The sequence below is a fragment of the Pollachius pollachius genome, assembly GCF_949987615.1.
Source record: "Pollachius pollachius genome assembly, chromosome: 2".
NCBI lineage: Eukaryota > Metazoa > Chordata > Actinopteri > Gadiformes > Gadidae > Pollachius > Pollachius pollachius.
Window position 1 is genome coordinate 45809162 of NC_136935.1, and position 15000 is coordinate 45824161.

A 15000-nucleotide genomic window follows, 5' to 3' on the forward strand; every position below is an offset into this window, starting at 1 on the left:
AGGAGAGAGGCAAGGAGAGGAGAGGAGAGGAGAGGAGAGGAGAGGAGAGGTCAGAGTGCAGATATCCAAAACTGGTCCTGAAGTTTTGGTTTTAATAGTAAACGGTGTACATGATTAATATAGTGATTTTGATTTTGTGCATTCATTTTATAATACCGGTTCCGTGTATTTAAAATTCATTAACTGACTCATATCACAGCCATTATTGCCATTACATTACTTTATTTTCCGTCACGAATTTAATTTAATGTGATGGAAATGCTGCCATCAAGTGGCCGGTACCGCATTTGCGCAAGTATCCGTCGGTAGAACGGTGGCTTAATATGTAGGTTAATGTCTGAGTCAAATCACAGCAAATTGAACACAGCTGATTGAGAAAGGAAATCATATTTAAACGCGCTATGAAGCTGTTCAGCCATAGCCGGTTCAGTTCAGCAGAGTTTCGGTTCAGTCAGAGTTCAACCAACTGGACGACATGCCGACCAATAACGTTTTCGACGAACGGATCACCAAGTTCAAGAACAAGGGGAAAGATCCGCTTGTAAGTCAATACCTTTTATGTTGATAAAATCCCATCTGAATTGTTTTAGTTTTTATTTATTATGCAGCCACTGGCCCTTGATTATTACCCTGGTTCCCCCATTCATTAAATCCAGAAACTTCGTGAGAAAAGGATTTCGGAGTGTGTTGAGCTGCGGAAATGTCAGAAAAACGAGAGTTTAATGAAGAGGAGGAACATAACTCTTTCGTCTCTCCCGGACGAGGAGGCCGTCTCCCCTGATGAAATCTTCGGGAATAAGGTCGATTAATAACTTAATTTCACACGCAATCGTGTTTATTAGTCTTCACATGCGCAAGACGCTAGATTCTGCCTCATTTCATTGACTCGGATCATTCACCCATAACCTGTCATGTGATGTTCCAGGGTCGATCCTTATCCATCGAGGAGATTATCCAACACGTTAACAGCGGCTGCATAGACGACAGAATTCGCGGATGTCAAGCTGCTAGGTAGTCCGACTGATTCACTACCTTCTGGGTTTACTGTAACACACACACACACACACACCCATAGGGTGACCACGGGCACCAGTTCAGCGACACCAAACTACAATTGCATTCCTTTGAACTCTTATCAACTAGTCTGCATCATATATATTTTAACGACCTAGGAACTAATTGCACAGCCTTATAATGGCATGTAGCCTCATTATTAACACTAGTGTATTGGAACATTCTTGGTTCCAGCAGCCTTTAGAACCCAGAAGGGCTGCTAGATGAGAAGGTTCATGCCGTCTGGTCGCCCAGTCTTGATGCGCTCGCGCTGGTCTCCTCAGGAAGCTGCTGTCCCGCGAGAAGAACCCTCCTCTGAAGGAGATCGTGGACGCCGGTCTGCTCTCTCGCTTTGTGGAGTTCCTGTCCATGGACGATGAGCCCACTCTGCAGTTCGAGGCGTCCTGGGCACTGACCAACATCGCCTCTGGGACGTCCTGGCATACACAGCAGGTGAGCAGAATCACGCACCTGCCTGAATACTCGCTGTAGGCCTGTTGGGAGTTGAATTTGGTACTGTAGATATTCTTGCCACATCAGTAGGACTATAAACGTCAGTTCTCTCTGTAGAAGTTTAAGAGAGAGAAGGTGCTCATGCTAAACTGACCCAGGCAGACATGACGTTGACGAAAGATATTGCTAATGGATCTTTAGTGAGGCCAAGAGATGGGAGGATGGTTTAATCACCGTCTTACCTTGAGTGGTGGTTTTAGGTGGTGGAGCATGGCGCTGTGCCCGCCTTCATCGCCCTGCTGAGCTCGCCTCTCCTGCATATCAGCGAGCAGGCCATCTGGGCGCTGGGCAACATTGCAGGTAACCACGGAACCTGCTATGGACAGACATTGTGCCCCACAGGTCGCAGTACTAAAAAGTACTGCGAGATAATCTTTAATGTCCTGAAGGAGAAGCTCAGCGGCGTCGCCTGCGGTATAAACGTTCAACATTTCAGACGGCAATTTACAGTTTTAAGTAAAATATGTGTGTCCTGAATATCCTTTTCTGATATTGATTCCTGAAAGCAATGCAGTTCTAACTAAAGTACCGCCTCAAGGCGTTAGTTCTTCCATTAGGTCTACGGTCCTTGTACTGGTTCATGGACCATGACCACTTTCCCCTGGCTGTTTTTTTTTTTTCAGGCGACGGTCCGGCTTACCGCGACGCTCTGATCGACTGCCACGTCGTACCGGCGCTGCTGTCCCGGATCACTCCGGATACCCCGGTGAGCCCACCCTACCGGTACCGGGCTGTCGCCTCAGAGAGCCTTCATGGTCACGTCCTCCTCGCCGGCTGACGCCAACATTCAGACTGTATTATAGAAATAAAACAATATGGCCACTAGGTGTAGGTCTGATGGCGCTGACGGACTACTTTTCTAAGCTAATGACGACCGCCTTCCTGTCTTCCATTTGACCTAGTTATATTACACAAGGATGGTGACTGCACACTGGAAGGATGCATTTTGATTTTAGTGCTAACAGTGTCTTCCATCATTTTGGGTTTTCCAACTTTTATACCATGTGGTTAACAGGCAAACTCAAATCGTATGGTCCAAGATGCCCTCTCCTCCCAGCTGCCGTGCTGGAGGGGGTCTGAAGGTGTTTTGGTAGATGACTGTCTGTTCTCCGCAGTGACTGGGCCCCACAATCCCTACTTGCAACTTTGAAAAGGATACGTGTTGGCACTGGTTTTACGAAGCGTGCGACTCGTTAGCGCACTTGCATCAGTGGTCCCGAGTACTACAAGATGTGCTCTAGCTACACGGGGCACACTGCAAGTCTTAATATTAATGGACGCCACTTATTTTGCTAATCTAAACCTCCATTTAGCCCAACTGGAAAACAAGGGAAACATTGTCCTCTCTGCCCCTACAGAAAAAAAACACTCAATCATATGGATGACATTGTTGGGGATAATTCGAAGAGCAGATTTTTAATCTTCTTTGAAGTTATAAAAAGCAAATGTGGAAATGAGCTAGAAAGGTGACTGTCTCCTCTGGCCCTAAAGGTGGGCTACCTAAGGAACCTCACCTGGACCCTATCCAACTTGTGCCGAAACAAGAACCCATTTCCCCCGCTCTCCGCTGTCCTGCAGGTACCAGAGTCTCACCGCCTCAGGTCTCGAGTACCTTCCTTCATGTAGCAGACGACTAGTGTCTTTCGCATGTTGCTGAGGACAATCTGAGTGATCATGATCGGAGCTACATTTTGTCACAAAGGTTCTGAGTGACCTAGTTGGAAATCCAAATGCAGTGCAAAGAAGCCATAGGAACCAGTAATTGTTTTTGGCACATCCGTTACATTAGCGGTCAGTATTTCATAGGGCCTTCTTGGTGACATAAGGGACCACTCGCTCCCACCTTTCTGCTAGAGCTTAAAGGGGACATGGCTAATCACGCTCACACCTGGTTGTATAATATGGGACCTTTTTTAATGACCAGAACCAACACATCAGGCGCTGGTAATTAACAGGAGCTCTTCCCGTCCACCAGGTTTTGCCATCCCTGATCCAGCTGCTCCACCTGAGCGATAAGGACGTCCTGTCAGACGCCTGCTGGGCCATCTCCTACCTCACCGACGGCTCCAACGAACGCATCGACGTGGTGGTGAGGACCGGCATCGTGCCACGCATGGTCGCCCTCATGGGCCACGAGGAGCTCGCCGTTGTGGTAGGGCTCACTTCCTGGTGGTTAGCGTTGTATTTTTAAAGGTGACAAATTACACCACCAAATCTGGGTGGGGGATTAGCCGTTACAAGCCGTTTTGAAAATCGGCCTCTTCTGACATCACAAGTGGGCGTGTCCACCTAGATATATGACAAATGGATGAGCACCGTTTTCTACGGTCCACTGGGTAGGCTGGTAGACTGATCTATCCAGCGCACATCTAGGTGGACATGCACACTTGCAATGTCAGAAGAGGCAGATTTTCGAAAACGGCTTATCACACACACCTGGTTGTATATGTCACCGAAAATTGCCACGTTCTGATTGGTTCCCCAGACTCCCGCACTCCGCTCCATGGGGAACATCGTGAGCGGCTCGGACGTCCAGACGCAGATAGCCATCGACGCGGGGGTCCTGGCCGCGCTGCCCCGCCTCATGACGCACCCCAAGTCCAGTGTGCAGAAGGAGGCAGCCTGGGCTCTGTCCAACATCGCTGCCGGACCCGGCAAACAGATCCAGCAGCTGATCACCTGTGGACTGCTGCCCCACCTGGTGGCACTGCTGAAGAATGTCAGTATGATGGGGCAGTTGACTAGCCTGGCTCCGCCCACCCAAGTACTTCCGCTCAATATGAATTTCCCTTCAGTACTACGTCTGGGTCTGCGGTATGTGAGTGGGTTTTTCTGTCTAAATTTTCTGCGTCCAATCCGCAAACAGAGGGAGTGGCTGAGATCAATGACGATAAAGTCGGCTCTCGTTGTAGGACATCTTCACACACGGTGTTTGGTTTGTTTACAGCCTGCGTGCAACGTGATTCCCGGCCAAACGTTAGCGATTGGTTAGGGCAGATCCAGACACCCGCCTTCATGCGAGTTAACATTTGTCAATTGAGTAGGTCCAGACTCTCTGTACAAGAGTCTGGTAGGACCAGGCTAGCGGTTGACTGGATTTATTGAAAACTTTATTGAATGACAATAAATCCTTTTATCAAAAGGATAGAGACAATAAAGCCCAAAGGCTTGTTTCCATTGTGGTCCTTAAATGTATGTCGTGCTCATTGCTAACCAGAGAGGGCGCTGTGTAGGTTGGTTAGGGTTCAGCTAATTCCATGATGGTGTGGTGAGCGGGACTTCATGGTAGAAACTGAAGAGACCTGGGTGACTAATTGTTTACAATGTCGTTGGCGGCTCCTTGACATTGGAGCTAATGGTGACGTATAACTTGATGCTTGCGTGTCCTTATGTGGCGGCTCCTTCACTAGTCTATTTTTAACAGTTTAGCTCACTCGTTTGTCCATAACTCCTACAGCCTTTACTGTAGGTCATATTTCTGGATGTGTGTATCGGGTCCTCTCAGGGGGAATTTAAGACCCAGCGTGAGGCGGTGTGGGCCATCACCAACCTGACCAGCGGGGGCACCGTGGAGCAGGTGGTCCAGCTGGTGCACAGCGGCGCCCTGGAGGCCATCCTGGACCTGATGCAGGTGAAGGACACCAAGACCGTCCTGGTGATACTGGAAGCCATCAGCAACATCTTCTTGGTGAGCCGCTGGTGACGTTGACGGATGTTCATGCACATTTTAAGTTGGGAAGTTGAGGTCCTTGGATTTGCTCTCCCGGTTTCTCCCCCAATTGCACACTTGAGGGATGCACCAACGATGTCTTCCATAATTTCGTGTTTTACATGTGGGAACAGGCAAACTCAAATCGTATGGTCCAAGATGCCCTCTCCTCCCAGCTGCCGTGCTGGAGGGGGTCTGAAGGTGTTTTTGTAGATGTCTCTTAACTGTGACTGGGCCCCACAATCCCTACTTGCAACTAGTATGCAGATGACAAGCTTTAAACAGGATACGTGTTGGCACTAGTTTTACGAAGGGCGCGACTCGTAAGCGCAGTTGCATCAGTGGTCCCGAGTACTACAAGATGTGCTCTAGCTACATGGGGCACACTGCAAGTCTTGATATTATTGCACGCCACTTATTTGCTTTCTAATCTAAACCCCCATCTATCCCAACTGGGAAACGAGGGAAAAATTGTCCTCTCTTCCCCTACAGAAAAAAAATATTAAACTATCGTATAAATGATCTTAACTTCATAACACTAGTTTCTAAAATGACTGCACATTTGCTGGTTAGCATTTTTAAGGCCATCATTTGATGGCTCACTTCCTGTTGGCGTCGCTTGTGATTGGCCAGAAGAGCTTCTGGAGTTTGTCTTCATTGGACTGTAGAATGAGCTAAAGCATGGGTCGCCTATCCATCGGCAATGAAATGAGCATCATGAATCTTATTGCCACTTAGAGTTTGGTTATTAACACAACGGATAGGCCCTTAAGTCAGCATGCATCTGCATTTGGCTATCGTTTTGCTTCTTTCTGCAGGCCGCAGAGAAACTGGGCGAGACAGCGAAGCTGTGTCTGCTGGTCGAGGGACTGGGTGGTTTGGACCGGATTGAGATGCTGCAGAACCATGAGAACGAGATGGTGTACCAAGCGGCCCACAACCTCATAGAAAAGTTTTTCAGTGCCGTGAGTAGATGTTCAGTGGCCTAAACCTTGGAATGCATGCGTTGTTCTTCCTTGATGCTTTGTGATCTTATTTATATGGAAATGCATCAGTTGGGTACTGGTGCATCACATTGGTAGTGATGCGTTTGGTCTTTTTTCACTTCAGGATGATGAGATCTTGGAGACGGAGGCTACAGAGGACGAGTTTATTTTCCAGACGGCTGATGTCAAGAAAACGTTTGAATTTTAAAACTTGTCTTTTGACACTTTTTCTAAAGCTAATAAAAATATTTTGTTATAACTTTTGCCGGACCATAAATCAATCAACTAGCAGTCAGACTGAAACGTGGCCTATTGAGGAGATATAAACGATATAGTTCTATAAGGCTAACTGTGAAAGATGTTTAAAAGGGGTGGGGAGGTCCCCATGGTGACCCGGGCCAAATTTGTGATTTCATTTTTGTTCAGTCGTGTCTGAGCGTTTTGAGGGGAAACTTGTGTGACGCGGTACCTTTTGTTTAAGGGTAATCTTGATTCCTCTGGTATCGTGGTTTAGGGGCTAGAGATGACGCAAATGGTAAAGGTTCAAAAACGTTGGCTAATTCAGATTTCAAGGTAAGCAGACATGCACTCTTGAGGTGGCTCATGAAGCAGCACCAAGACATTTCTGACTAAAATGGAATGGGCGGAATGGTAAAGACAAGCATACAGGTTCGGATTATCTGATATAACAATTGGCGTCAGGGCAAACTATTCCGAAATGTGGTTACCAGTAACTGGGGTCCATTGAGGTTATGTTGGCTTTAATATCGTGTATGAGGCAAATCTTTCTGTGACAGATCGAAATCAACCTCTGCACAACTGACATTTTTCATTTTCTCAAAGATTTGGTAAAGGTGACAAAATGGCATAGATTGACTTGACTATCATAAATATTACATGTTTAAAAAGTTTTGGGTTCACTGCAGCTTTAACAAGCCAAACCATATTTTACATCAAATCATCTAGAGGGCATTATAGGACGTGTGGCCAACGGTTGAAGCCGCCCATTATCCAGCCCTAGTTCCCCACACCAAACCATGTATTGATTAAGAGACCCTCTAGCGGCTATAATTCAAGGTATGAAATAGTTGACATTGTACCTATTGGAAGGGAACACAGCTTGATTAATGGTTTAAGATTTAACTCAATCAACCCATAACATAAACATTACATTTGACATCAAATTTGTCCATTTTAATTGAACCCCATGAAGATGCAGTTTGCAAGCGAATGAGGCACAAGAAAGGAAAGCGATTTTGCTGTAATAGTTATAGAAAAACACTACACCAGGTGTCCCTTGAAATCCTGAGTCCTAAGTTTGAATGTGTGAACTGAAGCATGGCTAGGTTCATGTTGAGGAACTGAAAATGTACTAGTAAGATAGAATACGGAACGCCAACGACACAAGTTAGGATTTATAATGCAGACAAATTAATCTCATCACATGTTAAGTGACCTGACAACCCCTCATCTTGATCGTGGCTCTGGTCACGGACGCTCTGTCCAGCTAGAGACAGCATAGGCACGACGTTTTTTCAGTATTTAATAGTCTGAGTAGCGAATACCTTGTACAGTACAAAAAGGACATGTATATGGCTCTGCATGACGAGACATGGCACACATTCTGTTGTTGGAAGCAAATGCACGAGATGTAAAACCACAATCAAGAAAAACAACTTAGGTTCTCCCGTCAGGTTCTGTAAGGATGCACCTGGGTGGGGAACAGCTGCACGAGAAACCGCACACGTCGTCCAATGGGAACACAGCTACTGCTCTCATTGGTTCTGCTCAGAAGGGTGCCACTTGTACAGTACATGTCATTAATGTCTCTGTGAAAAATTGATCTAAACGAAAATCGGTTTGGATAGAGTTTGAGATCTCAGGTCTGTGACGGACGTCCATAAGAACCAACAACATACAGACCAGGAATCCATACAAGGTCTGAGAGGTACTGGAGGCGAGGTAGTCTGGATAAAAGTTGTGGAGAACTAGCTGGACCTAAGATCCACACAGTGGCGGTGTCCATCCCACAGATGGGTCTAAATCCTCTTTCGTAGTAGTGTGTGTGTGTGTGTGTCTTTACATCCTGTTGTAGCTGTGCGCGCGTGTGTGTTTACATCTTCTCATAGCTGAGTGTGTGTCCGCAGGTGGAGCAGGTCTTCTGGTAGAGGTCCTCTTCGGCATCCAGGACCTCCTCTGGTCCGTACTGGTGCTGATGTGCCTGGGAGTCTTTGGTCCACACACTGCTACGCACGGCCCGTCGCAACTCTATACACACACAGACAGACAGAGTCAAGAGTTGGGGTTTGTAGGTTATAAGGGTCAGGGTAAAGTGGGGTTCATAGGTTATTTGGGTAAGTAGGATAAGGGTGAACTAGGGTTAGGGTTTGTAGGCTGTTTGGGTTCGTAGGGTGAACTGGGGTAAGGGGTTTGTAGAGATAGGTTGATGTATTGCCAGAGAGGGTACTGACCTTTGACCTTTTTGTTGAAGCGTTTCTGTGCTTGCACCTCTTTGTTCTCCTGCCGCGTCTCCTTGGCCTCCTCCATCGCCTCCTCCGAGCCAAACACCTCCTTGCACCTCCTCTTCACCTACACACAAACTGAAACTTAAACACCACCTTGCACCTCCTCTCCACCTACACACAAACAATCTTAAACAACACACGTATATACACACCCACACACATGCAACCTGAACCACAAACAACACACATGCATGCACAGACTTAACCATAAACCACGCACATATACACGCACGCATGCAAAAACAAACGCACACAATCCCACATTTAACCATAGACAACACGTAAATATGCGCACACACACAAACACACACACTCTTTATAGATACACAAACACCCCCACCTGGGTCCTGAGGTAGAGCTTCATGTCGCCCCAGCGGGGGTTGTGGGGGTTCTTGCGGAGTATGCACCGGAGGGGGGGTTCCCTCAGGTCCAGGTCACAGTCCTTCAGCAGGAAGTTCTTCTTGGCGTCCGACCGGCTCACCAGCTGGTGCTTCCCATCGTTATCCCTCAACACACAAGCACACACACACACACACACACACAGTTTATAGATACACACAGTTTATAGATACACACACAGATAGTTTATAGGTAAACACGAACACAGTCTATATATACAGTTTTAAGACATACACACACACAGTCTATAGATACACACACACACACACACACACAGAGTTTATAGATACACACACAGTTTATAGATACACACAGTTTATAGATACACACACAGATAGTTTATAGGTAAACACAAACACACAGTCTATAGATAGTTTTAAGACACATACAGTCTATAGACACACACACACACACACACACACACACACACACACAGATTCTATAGATGCAGTTTTAAGATACACAGTCTACAGAAACACAGACACAGTCTATAGATAGACACTAAACACACACACATTCTATAGATACATACAGACACTGTCTGTAGATACATACACCAAGTCTGTAGATAGACACATACAATCTATACATGCAAACAAAAAATAATAATATATATATATGTTTTATATATATCATATACCTGCACTTGTCGCAGACTGAAAGGTCGAAGCTGTTGCTGAGGTAGGAATCCATGAAGGGTTTGCCACACTCATCACACACCAGGTAGTCAGTCTCTATCACCGGGGCTATACACACAAAACACCTGATTACAGCCACCACACCTCACTCAGTATCCGGGTGCACCATAAATATATCCCACCTGGTTGATGCACCACAGGTTTGGCCCTCTGCGTGTCTTCCTCGTCCTCTTCCTCAATGAAGAATCCGGCTCCTGAATCGATGGTCTTGGCGACTTTGGCCGAAGTTGAGCCTTCGATCGCCGCTAGAGATCGGCTCGCTAGTCGGGCTTGTCGAAGCATCAACGCCCGCTGTCGGTTCCGCTCTATCTTAGCTCGCATCGCCGGTGAAAGCTCTACTCGGTCGGTTTGCTGACCTGTCTTGGATGCTTCAGAGTCGGTGACAGGAGCAGCGATCTTACACTCGGCTGGTTCCATGTCTGCAGCCTTGCGGTGACCAGACCACCTACGACACTTTTCTGGTTTAGTGAACGGAAGGTACGAGGTTTATTTGTGTGAAATGTGTTCATGCATCTCCTTTTCATAGCTCACTGATGTACAACGATGGCTGTGACGGCGTATCACGTGTTCAATTGTTTACAACCGCTTCCTCCCGTACTTTGCACTTTCACAGTAAAAGCCCCCTTGTAGGAAGTATGAGGAACTAACAAATTGTACTTTAAGTCAACGAATCATAAAGAATTGTAAACGTTCTCCGTTTTATGAAATATTGCAAATATATATGTATATTGTTCATCATTTTTAACGATTATATATAATATATAATAATTTTAAATTGATGTTAGTGGTGTTGTTCAAATACTGTGATAGAGGGCGCCATCCATTCAACAGAAAAAGTACATATACATTCCAAAGCATAAAGTCTCTCCTTAATTCTCTTATTGTATGGTGATATACAGGGTGCGATTTGCCGGTGGGGATGGTGGGGATTATCCCCCCCTCTGGTTTACACGTCCTACCCTCTGCTGAATTATTTTTATCCTCGGTGGGGATAAAAATTATCGCCCCCACCCAAAGTATTTTCACCATTACATCGTAATAATTAACAACCAAAATACACAGGGTCCGTCTTCATTTTGAAACATTTTAAAATGTTTCTCAAAATTATCCCCCCCTCTGGTTTTTTCACAAATCGCACCCTGGTGATATATACAATATCGTATTTTTAAAAATCACTGATAGTGGTTTTTTTTAAAGACGAGTATGAGAAGAGGACGATGTGTAGGCCTACATTAAGCAGTGTATGGGTTCTGAATAAAGTTTTACATAATCCGTTTTACTCTTGGATAGGAAACTACGATAGAACATAACTGTGTGAGCCTGCAGAAGTGATGGTGTTAACGCGGCTGCTAAAACAAACCCATCATGGGGCGAGCGCGCCACCTGGTGGTGGGTGTTGGCTACTGTCGGGCGAAGCGTCTTGTTGGCGAACGCGTGAATCGGCGTTGGCGACGATAAAAACTATCTATTTGTTCGTTTAATGATGGCTTTCATACAGCTCAAGTGTATTTGTTAGTCGAGACAAATGTCTTCAGTTAACAAGGTGAGCGATGTTAACTGACAAAATGATGCCACGTTGACCTTGATTGTCGGGAGAGGATATAGGAAAGGATAGGACAGAGGATAGGAAAAAGGACAGGGGAGAAGATAGGACAGGCGACCGGACAAAGTACAGGAGGGAAGATAGAGGACAGTACGGAGGATAGTACATGGAAACAGTAGGACAGAGACTGGATTATATTTACATCATCTGACTCTCTCCCAATGGGACTCTATTAGGTTTTTATTTTACATAGAAAGTAGGAAACAAATCACTATTGAGTGATGCATTCTCACAAATAAATAAGCATTATCAAACACCCCTTTGCACCTGGTGGAAGTGATCGACAAACTATTGATTACCTATTGGGATGTTCAGTATGAATTGTGGTTAAATTATGTGTGCTTTGTTATATTGCTATATTTTTTAAATATTTTTTTTTTTACAATTTCCTGTTTCTTACCACAATAAAACAATAAAAGAGTAAATGAAAGAGTTCGCCAAGTCCCAAAACCTACTTCAGCGTAGGTCATTCGTTTACCATTCAACCTGTACACCAGAATCAATCCAAGTAGGACCTCACTTTAAAACAAGACCGGTGACTCCAGTACTACTGTACTGTACTTAACTGTGCTGATGGATGCTAGCTCTGAACACTTTACTTTTCTGTTGGATGCTAATTCTTTACTCTACACTTCTGTTGAATGCTAGTTCTGTACTCTAATTTTCTGTTGGGTGCCAGGTCAGACTATTGGTACGGTAGGATTATGCCACAATAGAACACAATAGAACACCATCTTGTGTCAAAGATGCGGAAAAAGGTCTTCAGTAACGGTGTGTTGAGCATAAAATACGGGTGCACACATACACATGGGAACAGTAAATGAACTTAGTGGAACATTATAAACACTCCCCGTAGGCCTACAGCAGCCCAGACGGCCTGCCAAGGACGGAGAAGCAGTTAGGACACATAAACATACGATTACCTGAGCATGAAAGGTCAATATACAATATAGTCCAAGAAAAATATATGCTACTTACTGCTGATTTCATACATATATATAAAGTTAGGATAGAAATGCATTCATATCGCTTGACATTGTATTCGCGTCACAAACAAAGGGATGGAAATACTCTCTGCTGGTTCCATGTCTGCAGCCTTGCGGTGACCAGACCACTTAATAGTGCTATTAACTTGGACATTTGCATCCAGTGGTTGAAATAAAATATTGTCATCATAAATCCACAGTCTGAACACTTTCACAGAGTTCCACTAGTCCTGAACAACCAGCGGGCTGTGGTCTGAACGATTCTCTCTGGGTAAGAAAACATTTGTTTAACAAGCGTGTGTTTCTACTTTTCTAAATTCTGTAGTTTTCCTGCTGGGGTCATGTCACTGTGAACGACAATGAAATAAATCCCTTATTAAGATGTAATCGGCTGGGGTCGGCTTAGCTCAGGAGGTAGAGCAGTTGTCTTGTAACCGAAAGGTCGCTAGTTCGATCCCCAGCTCCTCCTAGCTGAGTGTTGATGTGTCCCTGAGCAAGACATTTAACCCTAACTGCTCCTGACGAGCTGGCTGTCGCCTTCCATGTCAATGTGTGTATTAACCGATGTAAGTCGCTTTGGATAGAAGCGTCTGCTAAAGGCCCTAATTGTAATTGTATGTGAAGGTGTATAAAACCGATTGTGTTGTCTAGATAACAACGCTTCTCCAGAACACTCCCCTCAGCACGTTCTCTTCGCCAGTTCAAAATCTGATGACACGGTAACTGGGAACATGAATGTTGTTAGAAGACTATGATGTGTGATAGTCAAGTCTCACGCTACAACAAACAAGCAGGAAGGAACAGATCGTTTGCATTGTGGGAAATGCATGTAGGATGTATAAATTACTGTATAATATCTATTATATAAATCATAGATAGAAACGGTTTCAACGCAGGGGGTGAAACAAGGAGGGTGAAACATGAGGAAGATCCTGGGTCTCCCCTCCTCTTCCTCCGGCACCATGTCCCCGACCCTCCAGGAATGTCGGGGAGTCTCTTCAGAGTGTTGTCCCACCCCCGACAGAGAGAGAGGACCTTCCATTGGCTGGACTCATCCTGATTGACAGGTCCGTCTGCGCCACTGTTTGATACATGGCTTTTGTGTGTGTGTGTGTGTGAGACTACGGCTGTATCTATGTGTGTACGTGTATAGGTACCCGGTGTGTGTATGTGTTGTGTGTGTGAGTGAGTGAGCGAGGGAGTGAATGAGTGTGTGTGCGTGTGTCTCTCTCTCTCTGGTGGTGGCGGTCTCTCTCACTTTCTCTCTCTCTCTCAGTTGATGGTGTCTCTCTCCCTCTCTTCCTTCTTTCTCTGTGTTGCGGGGATCTCTCTCTCTCTTCCCTGTGGCGGGAGTCTCGCTCTCTCAGATGGTGACCGGGCAGACGATGATCTTGTCCTCCAGCATGACACTGACCACGAGGAAGACGAAGTACAGCAGGAACATGAAGAAGCCCAGCAACTTGCTCATGCGCCAATTGCAGGAGGCGATGGAGATGATGACGAAGAGGAGCATGATGAAGAGCAGCACGATGGCACAGAACAGGCCATTGGAGCTCACCTGCACCGTCTTGAAGTCGTTCAGGATGTTATAGATCAGCCAGGGGAACGGAAGCCTGCAGAGATGTAAGAGAACCAGAGAACTAGAACCAGAGCACTAGAACCAGCGAAATAAAACCAGATAACTAGAACCAAAGAGCCAGAACCAATGAACTACAGCCAGAGAACCAGAACCAGAGAGCCAGAACCAATAAACTACAGCCAGAGAACCAGAACCAGAGAGCTAGAACCAATGAACTAGAACCAGAGAACCAGAACCAGAGAGCTAGAACCAATTAACTAAAACCAGAGAACCAGAACCAATGAACTAGAGCCAGAGAACTAGAACCAGAGCACTAGAACCAGAACAATAAAACCAGATAACTAGAACCAAAGATCCAGAACCAATGAACTACAGCCAGAGAACCAGAACCAGAGAGCTAGAACCAATTAACTAGAACCAATTAACTAGAACCAGAGAACCAGAACCAATGAACTAGAGCCAGAGAACTAGAGCCAGAGAACTAGAACCAATTCACTAGAACCAGAGAACCAGAACCAATGAACTAGAGCCAGAGAACTAGAACCAGAGAGCTAGAACCAATTAACTAGAACCAGAGAACCAGAACCAATGAACTTGAGCCAGAGAACTAGAACCAGAGCACTAGAACCAGAACAATATAACCAGTTAACTAGAACCAAAGAGCCAGAACCAATGAACTACAGCCAGAGAACTAGAACCAGAGAGCTAGAACCAATTAACTAGAACCAATTAACTAGAACCAGAGAACCAAAACCAATGAACTAGAGCCAGAGAACTAGAACCAGAGAACTAGAACCAATTCACTAGAACCAGAGAAATAGAACCGGAAATTTGAACCAGAGGTCTTTAGTCTCAGTCTCAGTCTCAGTCTCAGTCTCTCTCTCTCTCTCTCTCTGTCTCTCTGTCTGTCTCTGTCTCGCCCGGTGTCTCTCACCCCACAGTGATGTCG

General features: G+C 45.6%; 3 protein-coding genes across 4 annotated transcripts in view; 1 reads left to right on the forward strand and 2 right to left on the reverse strand.

The window, feature by feature from the left end:
• Window positions 1-475: 475 nt before the first annotated feature.
• Window positions 476-6469, forward strand: kpna7 (karyopherin alpha 7 (importin alpha 8); the record flags this gene model as incomplete). The annotated part of the gene is made up of 12 exons (XM_079730829.1): window positions 476-541; window positions 657-800; window positions 926-1011; window positions 1338-1506; window positions 1767-1866; window positions 2190-2272; window positions 3058-3144; window positions 3542-3718; window positions 4052-4285; window positions 5072-5254; window positions 6094-6240; window positions 6386-6469. 12 exons carry the CDS (start codon window positions 476-478, stop codon window positions 6467-6469), a joined length of 1560 nt encoding a protein of 519 aa, XP_079586955.1.
• Window positions 6470-7121: 652 nt separating this feature from the next.
• Window positions 7122-10421, reverse strand: xpa (xeroderma pigmentosum, complementation group A). 2 transcript variants are annotated; one of them, XM_079759007.1, is made up of 5 exons: window positions 10006-10421; window positions 9826-9931; window positions 9127-9292; window positions 8733-8850; window positions 7122-8529 (listed from the first exon to the last, which is right to left on the reverse strand). In XM_079759007.1, exons 1-5 carry the CDS (start codon window positions 10298-10300, stop codon window positions 8375-8377), a joined length of 840 nt encoding a protein of 279 aa, XP_079615133.1. In that variant the 5' UTR covers window positions 10301-10421; the 3' UTR covers window positions 7122-8374. The 2 variants fall into 2 exon arrangements, with proteins under 2 accessions (XP_079615133.1, XP_079615134.1); XM_079759008.1 differs by having other exon boundaries at window positions 8733-8844; window positions 9121-9292.
• A 3414-nt stretch (window positions 10422-13835) lies between these two features.
• Window positions 13836-15000, reverse strand: part of LOC307071020 (solute carrier family 24 member 2) — a gene marked incomplete at both ends in the record, with an annotated part of 12293 nt that continues 11128 nt past the window's right edge. Inside the window, 2 exons of the mRNA XM_079729867.1 lie at window positions 13836-14085; window positions 14986-15000. The exon at window positions 14986-15000 is cut by the window's right edge and continues 152 nt beyond it. Of these exons, the coding sequence (XP_079585993.1) occupies window positions 13836-14085; window positions 14986-15000 (265 nt within the window). The remainder of the gene's footprint in view (window positions 14086-14985) is intronic.